Source organism: Physeter macrocephalus, unplaced genomic scaffold (genome assembly GCF_002837175.3).
Source record: "Physeter macrocephalus isolate SW-GA unplaced genomic scaffold, ASM283717v5 random_20, whole genome shotgun sequence".
NCBI classification, from domain to species: domain Eukaryota; kingdom Metazoa; phylum Chordata; class Mammalia; order Artiodactyla; family Physeteridae; genus Physeter; species Physeter macrocephalus.
In genome coordinates, this window is record NW_021145306.1 from 22,807 (window position 1) to 38,929 (window position 16,123).

Consider the following 16,123-nt stretch of genomic DNA (forward strand, 5'->3'; position numbering starts at 1 on the left):
ATGATTAGCCAAAATTATACCATTCATTCCCCAATAATTTGAAATGTCACTTTAACTATAAACTAATAACCCCTACCTTCCACATATTTTGGATCTGATTCTAATTTTTTAATTTATTTTTCACTATTTCTGTATTAGTATCCCATTATTCTAACTACTAGAGCTTTGTAATATGCTTTAATTATATAAAAACATTCAACTTCTATGGGGCAAAATACCCCAAAGTAAAAAGGTAAACTGGGAAAAACATCTGCAACACATGGAGGTCTTAGAAGTGAATAAGAAAAGACAAACCATCAATAGAAAAAGAGGCAAAAAAGCAGTGAGCAGGAAATTCACAGAATACAATCAGCCAGTAGACTTTAAAAGCCATCCCATTCATAATAATCAAAGAATTGGGGCTTCCCTGGTGGCGCAGTGGTTAAGAATCTGCCTGCCAACACAGGGGACACAGGTTCAAGCCCTGGCCCAGGAAGATCCCACATACCGCGGAGCAGCTAATTCCGTGCACCACAACTACTGAGCCTGCACTCTAGCGCCCGCATGCCTAGAGCCTGTGCTCCCAAAAAGAGAAGCCACCACAATGAGAAGCTCGCACACCGCAACGAAGAGTAGCCCCCGCTCACCACAACTAGAGAAAGGCCACGAACAGCAACAAAGACCCAACGCAGCCAAAAATAAAATAAATAAAAATAAATAAATTTATTTAAGAAAAGAGAAAAGAATTGCAAGTTAAAATAAAGTGGTATCATTTTCAACAGAATATTCCATGCTGGCAAGAGAGGGAAAAGGGGCATGTTCATAGGGACTGTAAATGTTACAAAAGCCTGGAGGGTGACTTGGCAATGCATCACATTTGGCAATGCATTTATTGGAAGACCTTTGACCCAGAAATTTGAATGCTAAGAATCTGGCCTACTAAAATATTAGCATTAAGTGCACAAATTGTACATACAAAGACGTTCACTTTATGCTTTGTTATTTATGATAACAAATATAAAACTAATAACAGTAAGGAAAAGAAGTTAAGAGTACAGGCCCTAGAGCAGATGCCTAGGTTTGAAACTCAGTTCTGACACTTACTAGTCAAGTAAGCTTGGGCAATTAAACTGTTATCTTGTCAACAACCTTATAGGTTGTTGTGAGGATTAAATGAGGTAATAATACATGCCTGTGACATAGTAAGTGCTCAATAAATGTTAGGTGGTATTATTAAAGCAAAATATTATAAACTACCTAAATGTTCAATAATAGGAGATTGATTAGATTAGGATACATCCAGTTTAATCCAGTCATAAAAAGGATAAAGTACCTAACTCTATTTTTATATATGAAAAAAAATCAAAAAATCTGAATACCTTTTTTTTTTTTTTGGCTACACAGTGCAGCATGCAGGATCTTAGTTCCCTGACCAGGGATTGAACCCGTGCCTCCTGCAGTGGAAGCACGGAGTCCTAATCGCTGGACGACCAGGGAATTCCAGAAAAAAATCTAAATACTGTTAAGAAGGATTATCTTTGGGGAGAGGGGCATGGATTTACACCAGAGGACTTCTATTTTCTTCCTTTTGAATTGATCAATCTGGTTTTTGGTGAGAATTACTTTTGTAATCAGAAATGAAAATGCTTTGCTTTGAAAAAGAAAACTCTTCAAATGGCAAATACGTCCTCTTCAGGTGGCCTCAGAAAACACACTCACTGGGCATTGTTTCCACTGCTCTCCTCTTCAATGAGCCCAGGCACGGCCTTCCCTGCAGCTCGGCTAATCTCCCTTGAAGAAAAAAATTGAAATTTAGTAAACAAAAAAATTTAGGAATTTCACAATCCATTCATTAATAGTAACTATGAATTAGATACAAGGACTGTGCAGACTTGTTCAAAATACCATTCTTAAAAATCAAATAAAAGTACTCCTACACACCTACATCGCTTTTGGGAAGCCTGCAAAAGTTAACATGAAAATATAAGAATCAGTTCCTCTTTCCTGAGTCCTGAGGGAAAGGTCCAAATATGTACTAGACCCGCATTCTCGTCCTGTGTTCTAGACTCTCTATCTTCAGACCCAGAAGAGTACCTGGCAAGTTCAGGTGTGGAATCAATCATTTGGAATTCAGGGAAAAGCTCCCAGAAGGCCCCTGTTGTTGCCCCCTCATGCATTCATTTCTCACTTTCTCAAAGCTCTTAATTTATGTTTTAGGATCGAATGGATGAGAAAAAACTGACTTCATCCTAGGTTCCAGGGGTGGGTAATATGACATAACTGTGCCACCAGGGCATTCTATGCCCTCTGTCACAATAAACCCCAGGTCTACTGTTGCTGGGAATGCTGGGACCAAGGCATATGCTCTTGCCCTAAATGGTGTGGCATGAGGATACATATTTGGGAACTGTTAAAACCAGTCAGCTCCCCCCCACAGGAGAGCAGAGCCAAGAGAACTGCAGAGAAGTGGAACTGGAGCCCTGAGGACCTCAAGAATATTATAGTCAATCCATACCCAAAGCCTGCCCTACTTCTCGACTTTTCAATGACACGAATCAATAAAGTCTCTGTATTGTTTAATCCCATCCGAATAGGGTTTTCTGTACTTGCAACTGAATATATTCTAACCGTCAAAAAGGTGATGTGGAGTAAGGTTTCAAAAGATGGGAGGAATGTAATTTGATGGATGAGAAGTAATATAATAAAATAAACTATGATATAATAAAATGTTTTTAAAAGGCAAGAAAGGAAAAAGGGCTAGAGAAAAGAACGTGAGAGAAGGGAGAAAGGAAGAGTCACGTAGGAAAAGAGGAGAGTCATTGGCAAAGTCATTTCTGTTTTCAATATGCTTACCTATTCAAGACTCCGTTGGAAACTAGAGCTTCTTTAGGATGGAAGTACTTATAATATACATTTCTAACCACAGCATCTTTAAGGGAAAAAGAGAGGAAGGCGCTTCTTAAATTAGAAGTAAGTTTGATATTATAGACACAAATTTTGACCTGAAAGGAATCCTGGAACTATATTCCAATCTCTCTCATTTTATAAATGGAAGAAGCCCAGCACTAGAAAATTCAGACTGCCGGTGAGGCCAGAATCCTGGACCATGCACCCTCACAGCCCAGGGCTTTTTCCATTGTACTATTAGTCCCAGAGGACTATGATATAAATAATAAACAGGAAATTACTGCCTCTATTAAAACAACAATAATAATTACCATTATTAACCATGATTCCATATTCTTCTAGGAGAAAGTTAATGTTGGTGTCAAATCTGGATTCTCCACCCTCTCCTAGCATCACAAGGATATCTCCACCGCCATCAAGGTACTTCTTCAGGACTTCAAACTACACAAAGAAAAAGAAACAATCTATGAATATACCTCGAAGACTTTTCTCCAAACTACTATGAATAAGACCTTAACTAGGGACTTCCCTGGTGGCACAGTGGTTAAGAATCCGCCTGCCGGGCTTCCCTGGTGGCGCAGTGGTTGAGAGTCCGCCTGCTGATGCAGGGGACACGGGTTCGTGCCCTGATCCGGGAAGATCCCACATGCCGCGGAGCGGCTAGGCCCGTGAGCCATGGCCGCTGAGCCTGCGCGTCCGGAGCCTATACTCCGCAACGGGAGAGGCCACAACAGTGAGAGGCCCGCGTACCGCTAAAAAAAAAAAAAAAGAATCCGCCTGCCAATGCAGGGGACACGGGTTCGAGCCCTGGTCCGAGAAGATCCCACATGCCACGAGCAACTAAGCCCATGCGCCACAACTACTGAGCCCATGTGCCCTAGAGCCCATGCTCTGCAACAAGAGAAGCCACCTGGGCTTCCCTGGTGGCGCAGTGGTTGCGCGTCCGCCTGCCTATGCAGGGGAACCGGGTTTGCGCCCCGGTCTGGGAAGATCCCACGTGCCGACCGCAATGAAGAGCAGCCCCCGCCTGCTGCAACTAGAGAAAGCTTGCAAGCAGCAACGAAGACCCAACACAGCCAAAAAAAAAAAAAAAAAAAGACCTTAACTAGATGAAAAAGAAACAACTTCAAATCTACAAAGGCACTTAAATGTAAATCTATATTAAGATAATATAAAATTTACTCTCTATGTAGGATTTCCACACTTGTCTTTAGTATAAAGCTCTAAAATACTCAAACTGAAATGACATTTTCCAAGTTGACTATCTGGACAGCAAACCAAAAGTGGAAAACTATCAGCTAAAGGAAGCTCACAGGTCTCCTCCAATCAACAGCATCCCTGGTCTTTACCTATAGATGCTAGTTGTACCTACCCTCTCTGGACAATCAAAAATGTCTCCAGATGTTGCCAAATGTCCCCTGGGGTTGGGGGAGGGGGTGTGGAGTGAGCAAAGCCATTCCTGTTTGAAAACTACTGATAGAGATCATACCTTTTCCTCACTGCCAGCCAAGGATATCAGGATAAAGGCATTTCATACCACCTCTCAGGGACGAATTCTGTTCAAGTCACTGACTGATCAAACCACGTAAGAAAGGCATGTTGTCTACCTAACTCTTGGAAAGCTCTCTTGCTTTCACAAAGCTGGGGAGAGAAGAAAATCTAGGGCTGATTTTGCTGACCTAGCCTACGAATACCTGGGGTGGGCGGTCTAGACCAACAGTTTCTCAACTTTCTTCAAGCATCCCATCAGAAAAAAATTTGAATGTGCACTCCAATATGTATAGAAAGTATGTATATTTATATCATTATAAAATATACTCCCCAGGGAACTCCCTGGCAGTCCAGTGGTTAGGACTCTGCGCTTTCACTGCCGAGGGCCCGGGTTTAATCCCTGGTTGGGGAACTAAGATCCTGCAAGCCGCGCAGCGTGGCCAAAAACAAAACAAAACAAAAACTCCCCAGAAGGACATTTTTAAGGATGATAAAGATATGAATAATTTCCTTCTGGCGCCCCAGTGGTTCATCACATGCATCCCACTTGGGAAACCACTGTCCCAAAGCAGCTCTGCTACAGCACGGCCCTCTTGCTCTTGCACACAACCTGGATTTGCTTCTCTCCCCCAGTCCCCTAAATATAGAAAATACAGTGCAACAGTTAACATCGCCAAGATGGCCTGCTCCCAAATGAGACAAAACTTCATGGGCTCTGGACTCCACACAATAGGCTGTCCCATTCATGGTGATTCTATATACTTAGATTTATATTTAGCCTTTGTTTCAAAATGGCAAATGTAAAGAAGTGTTCTAAGTGTATGTAAGTTCAAGGATTAACACACTAAAACATACATATTCTTCTAGAGTATATATGCCCATACATTTGCAATTTGAAGTTCATATATTTTTTTTAATAAACCATCTCCCTTTAATATAGTTGGAGCATCAACTTTTTTTTTTTTTAAATGATGATAAGTTACATTATCTATGCTTTTCAATTCAGTATGATAAAGGGGCATTTGTAATAAGGTGGCCCTTGATCTGACGGGGTTGGGAAGCATGGCGTGGGCTGCTGGAGATAACTGAATACCACCACTAAGCGAGTGTGATGAGCCAGCGGAGGTGAGGTGGGAAACAGGGGAAGACTCTGAATTCAGCCTCGCCTCTAGCCTGATTCTTGCATCTAATGTCAGACATATGATGCCTGTTCTGTCACAGAAGTTTCTGGCGGACAACATCAAAGAGGGATCACATAGCCCTTGAGGTGTGAAGTGACCCTTTACGAGTCCTCAGAGACCAGCAACGATGACCAGGAAAGCGGTGATCTCTGCCCTGGATGAAGACCTCTGCTGATCACTAGGATCCCCAGTGGAAGCATAAGAACACAAGAGGATGTTGGTTCTTAGGAAGAAGCTAAACGCTTTTCTCCCTTTCCTTCCCGCCTCACTCCAACTCTAAAGAGAAAACATGGTGCCAGGGGCTGGTCTGGTGAGAGAACATTAGGCTAAAGTTCCAAAGAACAAAATCTGCCTCTCAAGGGACCCTTGCCTTTTGGAAGCCACTGCTTCCCATCCCTGAAAACCTGAAAAAAGGTTTGGCCTGGCGCTCATCTCCTCTTGGAAAAAGGCCCAGGCAGGGGTCTCTGGCCCTCTCTCTGGATGCCCTGGCTTTCCTGAGGCTGCTTGCTCCTTGGCCCAGACGGGGACACCTCTCTTTCCTCCCTAGGTGGAGAAGGGAGGTGGAAGAGAAACTATCGGAGTGTGGGACCAAAGCCCAACAGCATTCCTTTGCAGGCCACTGCCCGCTGTGTGTACTTTCCGAGGGGTCTCATGGGGTAGGAGTGGCTGGTCACCTCCACATTCCCAATGATAATTCTTGCTCCTCCTCTCTATTAACCTGATTAAATAGTTAGGTCTCCCTCCATGCCCCCCCAGATGAGAGGGTGGCCTTGCAGTCAGGTTGAGAAAAAAAAGGACAACAGGAATGCTCCCCTGTGGACCCCTCCCCGTGGCCTCACCCAAAGTAAGAGAAGGAGACCTTGGACACCTAAGTCTAAGGACCACATCGGCCCCGCCCTGCCTCTACTCCCTCCCTCCTCCCCACAACCCTCCCTGAACACCAAGCACTTCCAAGTCTCTGTGAGAAAGACTCTTACTATCTTTTGGGTTTTTTGTTTTAACTGTGGTAAAATATACATAACATACAATCTACCCTCTTAACTACTTTAAAGTGTACAGTTCAGTAAAGTTAAGTACATTCACAATGGTGTACAAACAATCTACAGAACTCCTCACCTTGCAAAACAAAAACTTCATACACATTACAAAATAACTCCGTCTCCCTCCTCCCTCTAGGTCCTGGCAACTACCACTTTTACTTTCTCTCTATGAATCTGATTACTCTAGGTACACCATATGAACGGTACCGTACAGCATTTGTCCTTTTTTAACTGGCTTTTTTCACTTAGCGTAATGTCCTCAAGATTCATGCATGTCGCGGCAAGTACTGGAACTGTCTTCTTTCTTAAGACTGAGTAATAATTCATTGACGTATTGATCCCATTTTGTCTATCATCTGTTGGTGGACACCTGCGTTGCTTCTACCTCTTGGCTATTGTAAATAATGCTGCAATGAACATGGGTGTACAAACACCTCTTTGAGACCCTGCTTTCCATTCTTTTGAATATATATCCAGAAGTGGGATTGCTGGATCATATAATTCTATTTGTAATTTTCTATTTGTAATTTTTTGAGGAACTGCTATACTGTTTTCCATAGTGGCTGCACCATTTTACCTTTCCACCAATAGTGCCACAAGGGTTCCAATTTCTCCACATCTTTGCCAACACTTGTTATTTTTGTTTGGGTTTTACACTTAACGATTCTTTGTCTATCCATGAAATAGAATAAAAAACAGCTTAATTTAAAATGGAATTTTCCTATTTTTAAAGCAAAAACATGAAAGAAGTATGGTTAATATTGAGTTAGCCTGCACTATGTGTCTGGCACTTAACATGCATTAACTCAGTTAATCATCACAACAACTCCATGATGAAGAAAGAGATGAAGTGACCACCTTAAGGCAACACAGTTAAGTGGTGAAGAGGGATTTAAGCCCAGGATTTCAGAGCCCATGCTCCTAACTATCTCACCACATTTCTTCTTTATGGATATTTCTTACCTCAGCTGCAGTAAATTTTTCCCTTGGCCCTGCTGTAATCCACAGTTTCACCCCAGTTAGCTTCTCAGATGTAATTTCATCTTTTAAGCTAGAAATATGATTTTAAAAGCAAGTGTTAGATCCATTATTTAAACAAATTTATGAGCTATTTTAGCGTCTAGACTGTATGGAATCAGAGGCTACAGAGGCACAGAAATGAAGGGATTTAGAGGTACATGGTCCAGCCTCTCTCCCAAAGTGAGAATCCCCTCTAATAGGTCTGCCCTGTTAGAGCCCTATTGAGCACAGGTCATCAGCCTGTGCTCAAGCACTACCTATAAGCCAAGGTGTCCAGATTAAACCACACTAGAGCGTAAAGAAGTCCTCCAACTACTAATTCAATCAGCTCTACCATTAGCTTGTATGATTACATATCCTTTACCCATTAAGAAAAACCACACACACACACACACACACACACACACGGATATTTTCATTTTTCCTTTCCCTAAACTGAAGTACTGACCCAAGTTAAAATATGGAGAAATCCTCTAACCTCTTAAAAACTTACATATGTATATATAACTGGAATAATTACTTGATTTGTGATTTGGGGGGACCACTTAATAATATGAAAAGATATACCAATTTTTGAAAGATATGTTTTAATAATTATTTATTTATTTCTGAACGACCTTTAAATGGAACTCCTCCCACCTAAACAATCTATTTTACATAAGAAAATAAAGACTTTTCAGTGTTATCAGCAGGCTGTTATCATCACTTAGAAGGGAAAACAATTTACTCGTTCACCTCTGAATCTTCCAATTACTCCGAAGTCTTTTCTGCATGGATTTATAGCCATTGCTGGTGGTAAATACTTCCTTTTTGTATGCATTGAAAAGAATGGTGCTCCGAAGCTCTTTCTCCATGGTCACCTTATGGAAAAAAGAAGGGATCAGACGAAATGGAAACAATAAACAATATTCCAAAAGAAAGACCCTAAAAGGAACCAACAGTCTACTTCTTATAATTCATTAAGAAAAGGTGGCTTCCCTGGTGGCACAGTGGTTAAGAATCCGCCTGCCAATGCAGGGGACACGGGTTCAAGCCCTGGTCTGGGAAGATCCCACATGCTTAGGAGCAACTAAGCCAGTGCACCACAACTACTGAGCCTGTGCTCTAGAGCCTGCGAGCCACAACTACTGAAGCCCGCGCGCCTAGAGCCTGTGCTCCACAGCAAGAGAAGCCACCGCAATGAGAAGCCTGCGCAACTCAACGAAGAGTAGCCCCCACTCGGCGCAACTAGAGAAAGCCCGCGCACAGCAATGAAGACCCAATGCAGCCAAAAAATAAACAAACTAACTAATTAATTAATTAAATCTATTTTTAAAAAGTACACAGCTGCTACTTAGCTACAATTTCCCTACAATTCAAAGGCTGAAAGTGAAATGAATAATCACGGCTGCAGAAACCCAAGGCAAACCCTGGGTTTCCCATCAGCCCACTTCCGTGGCCCTGCCCCGCCATCAAGCTACCATGTGGGGAACCATATTTCCAACCTGATTCCTCACTGCTAACTACTGTTAAATGTGGGGTATAGTTTTCTAAATTCTTTTTATACATATGGTAACTTATAGTTTTATTTACTAAATAGGACCATATGCACTATTCTGCAACACACTTTTTTCACTTAACCTGTATCTTTCACATCTTTCCATGTCACTATATATGGATCTACCACTTTTTTTTTTTAAACTGCTGCACAGCATTCCATTTTATGGATGTACTGAAATTTATGTAACCACTCATATACTGACTGACATGTTTTTTTCCCCAAATTTTTGCTAGTAAAAGAATACTACAGGGCTTCCCTGGTGGCGCAGTGGTTGACAGTCTGCCTGCCGATGCAGGGGACACGGGTTCGTGCCCCGGTCCGGGAAGATCCCACATGCCGCGGAGCGGCTGGGCCCGTGGGCCATGGCCGCTGAGCCTGTGCATCCGGAGCCTGTGCTCCGCAACGGGAGAGGCCACAGCAGTGAGAGGCCGCGTATCGCAAAAAAAAAAAAAAAAAAAAAAGAATACTACAAACATGATCTTTGAACATGATGTTTTTGTGCACTTTGCATATCTATAGAATAAATTCCTACCTGTTGAATGGCTAAGTAAATTATTTCCAAATTGTCCTCCAAAAAATTGTACTAATTTTTACTTCCACTAACGCTAATACATTTGTTAACACACAATCCTATTTTTAATTTTTTTAATCTTTGCTAATAAGATAGGCAAAAAAAAATCCTTATTATTTTAATTTTCACTTTGAAATTAGTAAGATGGCCATCTTTCACTGTTTATATTGGCCACTTGTATTTCTTCTGATTTTCTTGTTCATATACTCTGCTATTGGGTTTAAAATTTTTCTAATTGATCATTAAATAAATACTTCCACAAGTTTATTTGTCTTTAGACTTAGCTGCTGGTAGATTTTTTTGGTTTAGTTTGCTTGAATTTTGCAGGCCACACAAAAAGTTTTAAATTTTATAGAGTCGAAAGCATTAATCTTTTCCTTTCTGGCTTCTGGACTGCGTGACATATTTAGAAGAGTTTTTACCATGCTAAGATTATAAATACATCCAACAATGCTTTCTCCTAGAACTTTTATGATGTCAAAATTTTTAAGACTTAAATTTTAGTCCATTTGGACTTTATTTTGGTGCTTTAATTTCGTTATTGTTTTAATTACTAGCAAGCTGCCTGACACCAATCCATCCTTTCTATGATAATTTAAAATACCACCTTGCCTGTATAATAAATCCCTAAAAACTGAATTTTATTATGAATTCTATATATTCTATCTGTCTGTAAGTTCCTGCCCAGTTCCATACTATTTTAATTACTACAGCTTTATAATATGTATGTTATAATACTTGGTGGTGCTGATACGAGCTAATCTCTCTTATTACTCTTAAGTTTTAGAATTTTTCTCGTTAGTCCCACATATTTATTTTTTAGGTTGAACTTTAAAATCATTTTGTCAGGTTAAAAAAAAAAATCCCCCCATGATCCCACCACAGCTATCTTTTCATGTTCCATTCCATCCATGCCCATGCTTATTTTCACAGTGTGTACATACAACATTGTATTCTGCCTTCTGATTACGTTAGTGGCTGTGTGGTTATGCCATAATAAACTCAATCTTCATGAGCATCTTTTCAATTTTTTGTCATCGTAGACCCTACTGAAATGTACATATTTCTGCTTCTGCCATTAATTATTTTTGCCGAAGGACAGATTCCTAAGAGCAGGATTCCTAGAAAAAGGGGATGGAACTAGGATGTCACGTTATGGTTTCTTGTCCAATGCTCTTCCATACTCAGCAGGATGACTAAACATCTCCCAGCCGAAGGCGAGTTAGATTCGAGCCCAGTCTGAGGTCCCGGATCCGGGCCTATATCTGCGCCCCCCCCCCTTTTACTTTACCCTAGCGGACCTCGATTTTCTCTAAGACGGGCCCAGCGCCCTCGAGGACAGTCCGGGGAGGCCCTCGCCAATTCCCAACACCTCGGCCGGCCCACCACGGTCGGAGTCCGTCTTACCAGAGGCCCTGTGACCACCATCTTCACCTGACACCGCCCAGCATCCCGCGGCCAGGTATCCAAGGCCGCTTAGCAACTGCGGAGGAGAAGCGGTGCGCCGGCAGGGCGTGGACCCGAGCGTGGATCTACCTCCGGAGCGACGTGATGACGACAGGACGGAAGAGGCCGATTTACCTAGCTAGGGAGGAGGAAGAAGTATGGGTGGGGGCAAAGGGCGGGACTAATGTGGGACTGTACCATTATTTTAGATGAGGGGTAAATCCAAATAGAATGTGGATTAACTTTAGGCCAAAGATAAACTCATTTCATTTTTTCCTTTAATACTCAGTCTCATTAAAGCCTGATAAAAATGATAGGCACGAAGGGCCCAAACTTTGCCCCACCCTGAGGAAGGAGACTAGTGGAGGCTTCCGGCGGAGAGTGCGGAAGGCCCAGCCTTGATCCCAAGGGCGCAGGCGCAGAGCGGTGGTCCGACGCGGGGCGGAGCTTTGCGGCTGCGGCTGCGGGCAGGTGTCGCCCTTTTTAGAACGCTGGACTCGAGGCACGGCGCGCCTTATAGGAGGGTTTCAGCGCCCTGGGAGGCTGGGGAGGACTTCCAGGAGGAGGGTGGGCAGGTTTAGTGGTGAGGATGGGAATATGAGATAGTTCTTTCTGTTTGATTAGCCCTGCATCTCTGAGCGCAACAGTGCCGCCCAGGATGTGGCGGTGAACCAGCCTCTGGGCATCCTCTGGCGGCGAGTTAGACCGGACCAGGTTCTACCAAAAAATAAAAATATAAACTGTTTTAAGGGAGCTGTGAGAGGCCGAAGCTAGGCAGACAGGGGTCCCCGTTGAGCAGAAAAGTGAGAGAAGAATGGTTCATTTAGGCAAGGGTTGGGGAAGGGCCTTTGAGCAGAAGGAACTGCTTATGCGGAAGAGCCATCGCCAAGTACGGTATGCCCTGCTGTCGCCGTGAAAATGAGAAACCAGACGCCGATAACCACAAACAGGCAACCCTTCTCCCCAGGGGAGGGCTCAGTGCCTGCCCTGAGGGAGCGTGGACGTGTGTGCAATGCAGCTGTCTCGCTGGCTCAAACCGATGAGAGCAGAGACTTTAGATTTTTTGTTACAGTCTTCAGCGGATACAGAGTAGTGGGAGTTTTAGGGTCTTAAAACACACACACTACTCCTGTTGCTTTTTCACAACTACTGTGACTGCAAAGTTAAAAAGTGAAGAGGGTGATTGTGATTTCTCTTCCTGAGGATGCTGTCTTTTGGTACCAAATTGGGTGAATACAGTTTGCAGTCAGTCTTTGCCAGAAGACCAAAAAAGTAGCTGCCCAGAGCACTTCTTCCACTATTGGAGATTGTAGACAGAGCAAGAGCCTTAGAATCAGCTGCCACCAAGTTCAGTTCCTGGCTGTGCCTTGTTCCATCTGGGTGACCTTGGGCACGTTGCTTACTATCTCTGAGTGAAAGTTTCTTAACTGTAAAGTGAGGTTAATAATTTCTAAATGCTGGCTTATTGTGAAGATTGTAGATAATGCATATGCAGCTCAGAATGTGCTCAATAAACCGAGGTGTGAACATATCTGTTCTGATGTTGAACAGATCAATTCAAGATTCATAATTTTTCATTTTTATTTTCTATCCTGGTGAAAATTTTGTGATTTTACAGTCTTAGAGCAGATAGAATCACTACGTGTTTCACAACCCATAGCAGGTTGTATACTTTGACAATACTATCACATTTCTGACAACTACGCTCTGTTGCTTTTTGCTTTGGGAAGTTGGGGGGATTTTACCCTCTCCCTCATCACAGTTCACATTTGTCTATTAGCAGACGCTATTAAGATGGAAGTCAAATCATACTGTTTCTCTCAGAATTCACAGCACATATCAAAGGATAATAGTAGCTCTTCTTGACTCAGCTTTGATCCCAGTAGGTCAGTGTCAGTGTCATTGGTGTGTTTTCCATGGTCTTCCAGCATCATCCCCCATAATTCCTGGGGCAGGGGGCTGGGTAAACAAAAATGTAAGGCAAAGAGTGGGACTGAGTTAAGAGGAAAAGGCAGTAAAATCATCAGCACACACTGATGTTAAGGAAGTTCTTCTCTTGTTCACAAATCAGAAAGCTAATAAGACCACCATGAAGTAGGTGATGAACCACAAGCTTGTGAAAAAGACTTTTGTTGCACTGAAATAAGGCAGCAAGATCCATGAGATAAGTGCAGGGTGTCCTGGACTCATGGGGTGTTATATGCTCACATTCGGTCCAATCAGAATTGCTTTTAGAAATGGCTAATCCCCAGGACTGTACCAGCCCCAGCCTGGGCTCCCTATGGCCCTAGACCTGCCAAACATACAGAGGTACGTGAGGTAGAGCATAGCATGAACTTGGCAGCCAGGCTCAGATGATGAGCATTCAGTTGAATGCCTCCTCTTCAAGACCCCGTTTCCCATAACCCGGCTTGGCTCTCCTTAGAGATTTTGAAAGTCATTCTGCTTGGATCTAACAGAGTGAGAGGCAGACCAGCGCAAAGGTTACCTGTGAGAGCCCCAGAGTCAGCTTATATAGCTCCAAGTCCCAGCTCTGGCCCTTATTAGCTATGTGACCTCCAGGCAAGGTACAACTTCTCTGACTCTGTTTCTTCATTGGTAAAAAGGGGATAGTTCCTACCTTGAGGTTGATTTGATGAAAACTGAGACTTGAAAAAGTCTAGCACAGAAACTGTTTCAGCATAGGCAGATGTTCTCAAGCTGACTTTGACCAGTTAAGCAAAAAAGGAGTGGTTAACAGGATCAGAATCTCTCAAAATCACTGGGAAAACTAGAGACTAAGACTCAAAGATTCCCAGGAATGACAGGAATGATGCTGCAGCACTGATCTGATGAGGAAACTGATGCTGCCAATAAGTACCAATTGCTATATCGTTGCCACATCTACACCAGGAACTCAGTTTTGGGGGTGTTGTTACCGCAGCTACCACACGAAAGAGAGCTCCTAGTTCCTTCCTTGAGTCAAAAATCTGGCACAGGTGCATCCTGAGGCCACATGCCTGGCCCGAGCCGCAGGGTGGGCTGGGAAAGTTAGTATCTAGTATTTTCATCTACTGTAAGTGGAGGTAGTTATTGCCTCTCATTATGGCTCATAAAACAGGAGATCCCCTGAATATAGGAAGAGGTTCAGATGCCAGGCAGACAAACCTAACAAATGTGCAATCCACCCATCCAAAGAAAGACGGCATCGACATAGAAAAATAAGAGGGTGTTGGGTGATACCCTATAGTCTTGTTACATCTCCGTCATTTTACACATTGAGATCAAAATCCAAACACCAAGAGACCCTCTGGTAAAGAGGTGCTGGTTGCCTACCCAACATTTTCCCCTTCTCTCTTAGTGTTGGAACCCCTGTGTTATTGTGGGGAGTAATGTGCCCAGTTAATCAGACATATATCCCAACCTCCATTACAGGTAGGGTGGACGGCTACTGAGATGCAAGCAGAAGTCATTGGGTGGGACTTCTGGGGAAGCTCTATAAAGGTGCCCTTTTGCCGTTTCCTCCTTTTCCCCTGCCCAGGACACAGGAGCAGTGGTTAGAGCTCCAGCACCATCTTATGATAATATAATAATCCTAATAGTAGAAGCCACTTGCCAAGGATGGCAGAGCAGAAATACAGAAAGCCTCTGATGACCTGTCATACCAGCCCTGGACCACCTAACATCACCCTTCTTTTATGGGCTGGGAAAAAAAAAAATCTTATTTAAGCCATTGTTACTCTGGGTCTCTGTGACTAGCAGCTGAAGGTAATTCTTACAGATACAAGCTGGCTTCAGTGGTTTCACAGGTGCTTCTCTTCTAGCAATCTAAGACGGCATCATCCTCCGGTGCATAGGAAAATCCCAGGAAGGCACTTGAGGCCCCAGAACTGCTGGCCATAGTGTCGGGAGTGCAGCCAATGGACTTTGACACAGCTTCTTGGGTGAACTCTGGATCAAAGTGTTTCAAGTCAGCCGGTCCTGCCTGTGAATATAAGCCAATGATAAGAAGGGAACACTGGGGTCAGAGCTGCCAAAGGAGCCCACAGCCATGAGAGAGATGTTAGTGCTCCCCTCTGAGTGCCCCTTACTTAATTGTCACTTATTCATGCATTTACATTGGTCATTGTACTCCATGAGGTCCAATAACAATCTATCAATTCCTCCATCCCCCACACCAGCACCCTACCTGCGCCACACCAACCCTCCAGACGCTGCTGGTAGGAAGCAGATTGTGACATGAATGCAGTATGAATCAAGGACATAAAAAATGTGCACAACAGATAGAGTACAGAGAACAAACTAGTGGTTCCCAGAGGGGAGAGGGGTGGGAGGAAGGGCAAAATAGGTGAAGGGATTTAAGAGGTACAAACTACTAGGTATAAAATAAATAAGTTACAAGGATATAACGGACAGCACAGGGAATATAGTAATATTTTATAATAACTTCGTATGGAGTATAATGTACAAAAATATCAAATTACTATGTTGTATACCTGAAACTAATGTAATACTGTAAGTCAACTATATCTCAATAAATAAATAAATAAAAATACATTCACATCCTTTGACTTGGTAATTCCCCAATTGGAATCCATCTTAAGGAAATAATCACAACTGTGGGCACATATATACACTTAAAACTATTCATCAGTCCATCATGATAAAGAAAAAATGGTAATAACCTGAAGTTCACTGTTAGGAATGTGGTAGAATAAATTATGTTGCCAACATAGGGCTGAAATATTATACAGCCACTTAAAATCATACTTATAATGTCTTATATGACTTAGGGAAATAATGACATAGTTTTTAGCAAAAAGAAAGAGGGGAGAGATGATATATATATGAAGTGTGACCTATGTAAAAAACATAGAGAGCTTCCCTGGTGGCACAGTGGTTGAGAATCCGCCTGCCGATGCAGGGGACACGGGTTCGTGCCCCGGTCCGGGAAGATCCCACATGCCGC

At 42.8% G+C, this 16,123-nt stretch overlaps 2 protein-coding genes across 5 annotated transcripts in view; both read right to left on the reverse strand.

Moving 5' to 3' along the window:
- The window catches only part of IFT52 (intraflagellar transport 52), a 32,895-nt gene extending 21,576 nt beyond the window's left edge, over positions 1-11,319 (reverse strand). Inside the window, exons 1-6 of one of the 4 annotated variants that reach the window (XM_055082126.1) lie at positions 11,137-11,319; positions 8,354-8,478; positions 7,562-7,649; positions 3,198-3,327; positions 2,833-2,908; positions 1,699-1,770 (exon numbers count right to left, since the gene is read on the reverse strand). In XM_055082126.1, coding sequence (XP_054938101.1) covers positions 1,699-1,770; positions 2,833-2,908; positions 3,198-3,327; positions 7,562-7,649; positions 8,354-8,478; positions 11,137-11,157 — 512 coding nt within the window. In that variant the 5' untranslated portion in view covers positions 11,158-11,319. Of the gene's footprint in view, positions 1-1,698; positions 1,771-2,832; positions 2,909-3,197; positions 3,328-7,561; positions 7,650-8,353; positions 8,479-11,136 lie in introns of those variants that run through there. The other 3 variants (XM_007123028.4, XM_028483329.2, XM_028483330.2) reach the window with 3 other exon arrangements.
- A 1,415-nt stretch (positions 11,320-12,734) lies between these two features.
- The window catches only part of SGK2 (serum/glucocorticoid regulated kinase 2), a 16,218-nt gene continuing 12,829 nt past the window's right edge, over positions 12,735-16,123 (reverse strand). The window contains exons 13-14 of the mRNA XM_007123030.1: positions 14,934-15,139; positions 12,735-13,134 (exon numbers count right to left, since the gene is read on the reverse strand). Coding sequence (XP_007123092.1) covers positions 14,975-15,139 — 165 coding nt within the window. The 3' untranslated portion in view covers positions 12,735-13,134; positions 14,934-14,974. The remainder of the gene's footprint in view (positions 13,135-14,933; positions 15,140-16,123) is intronic.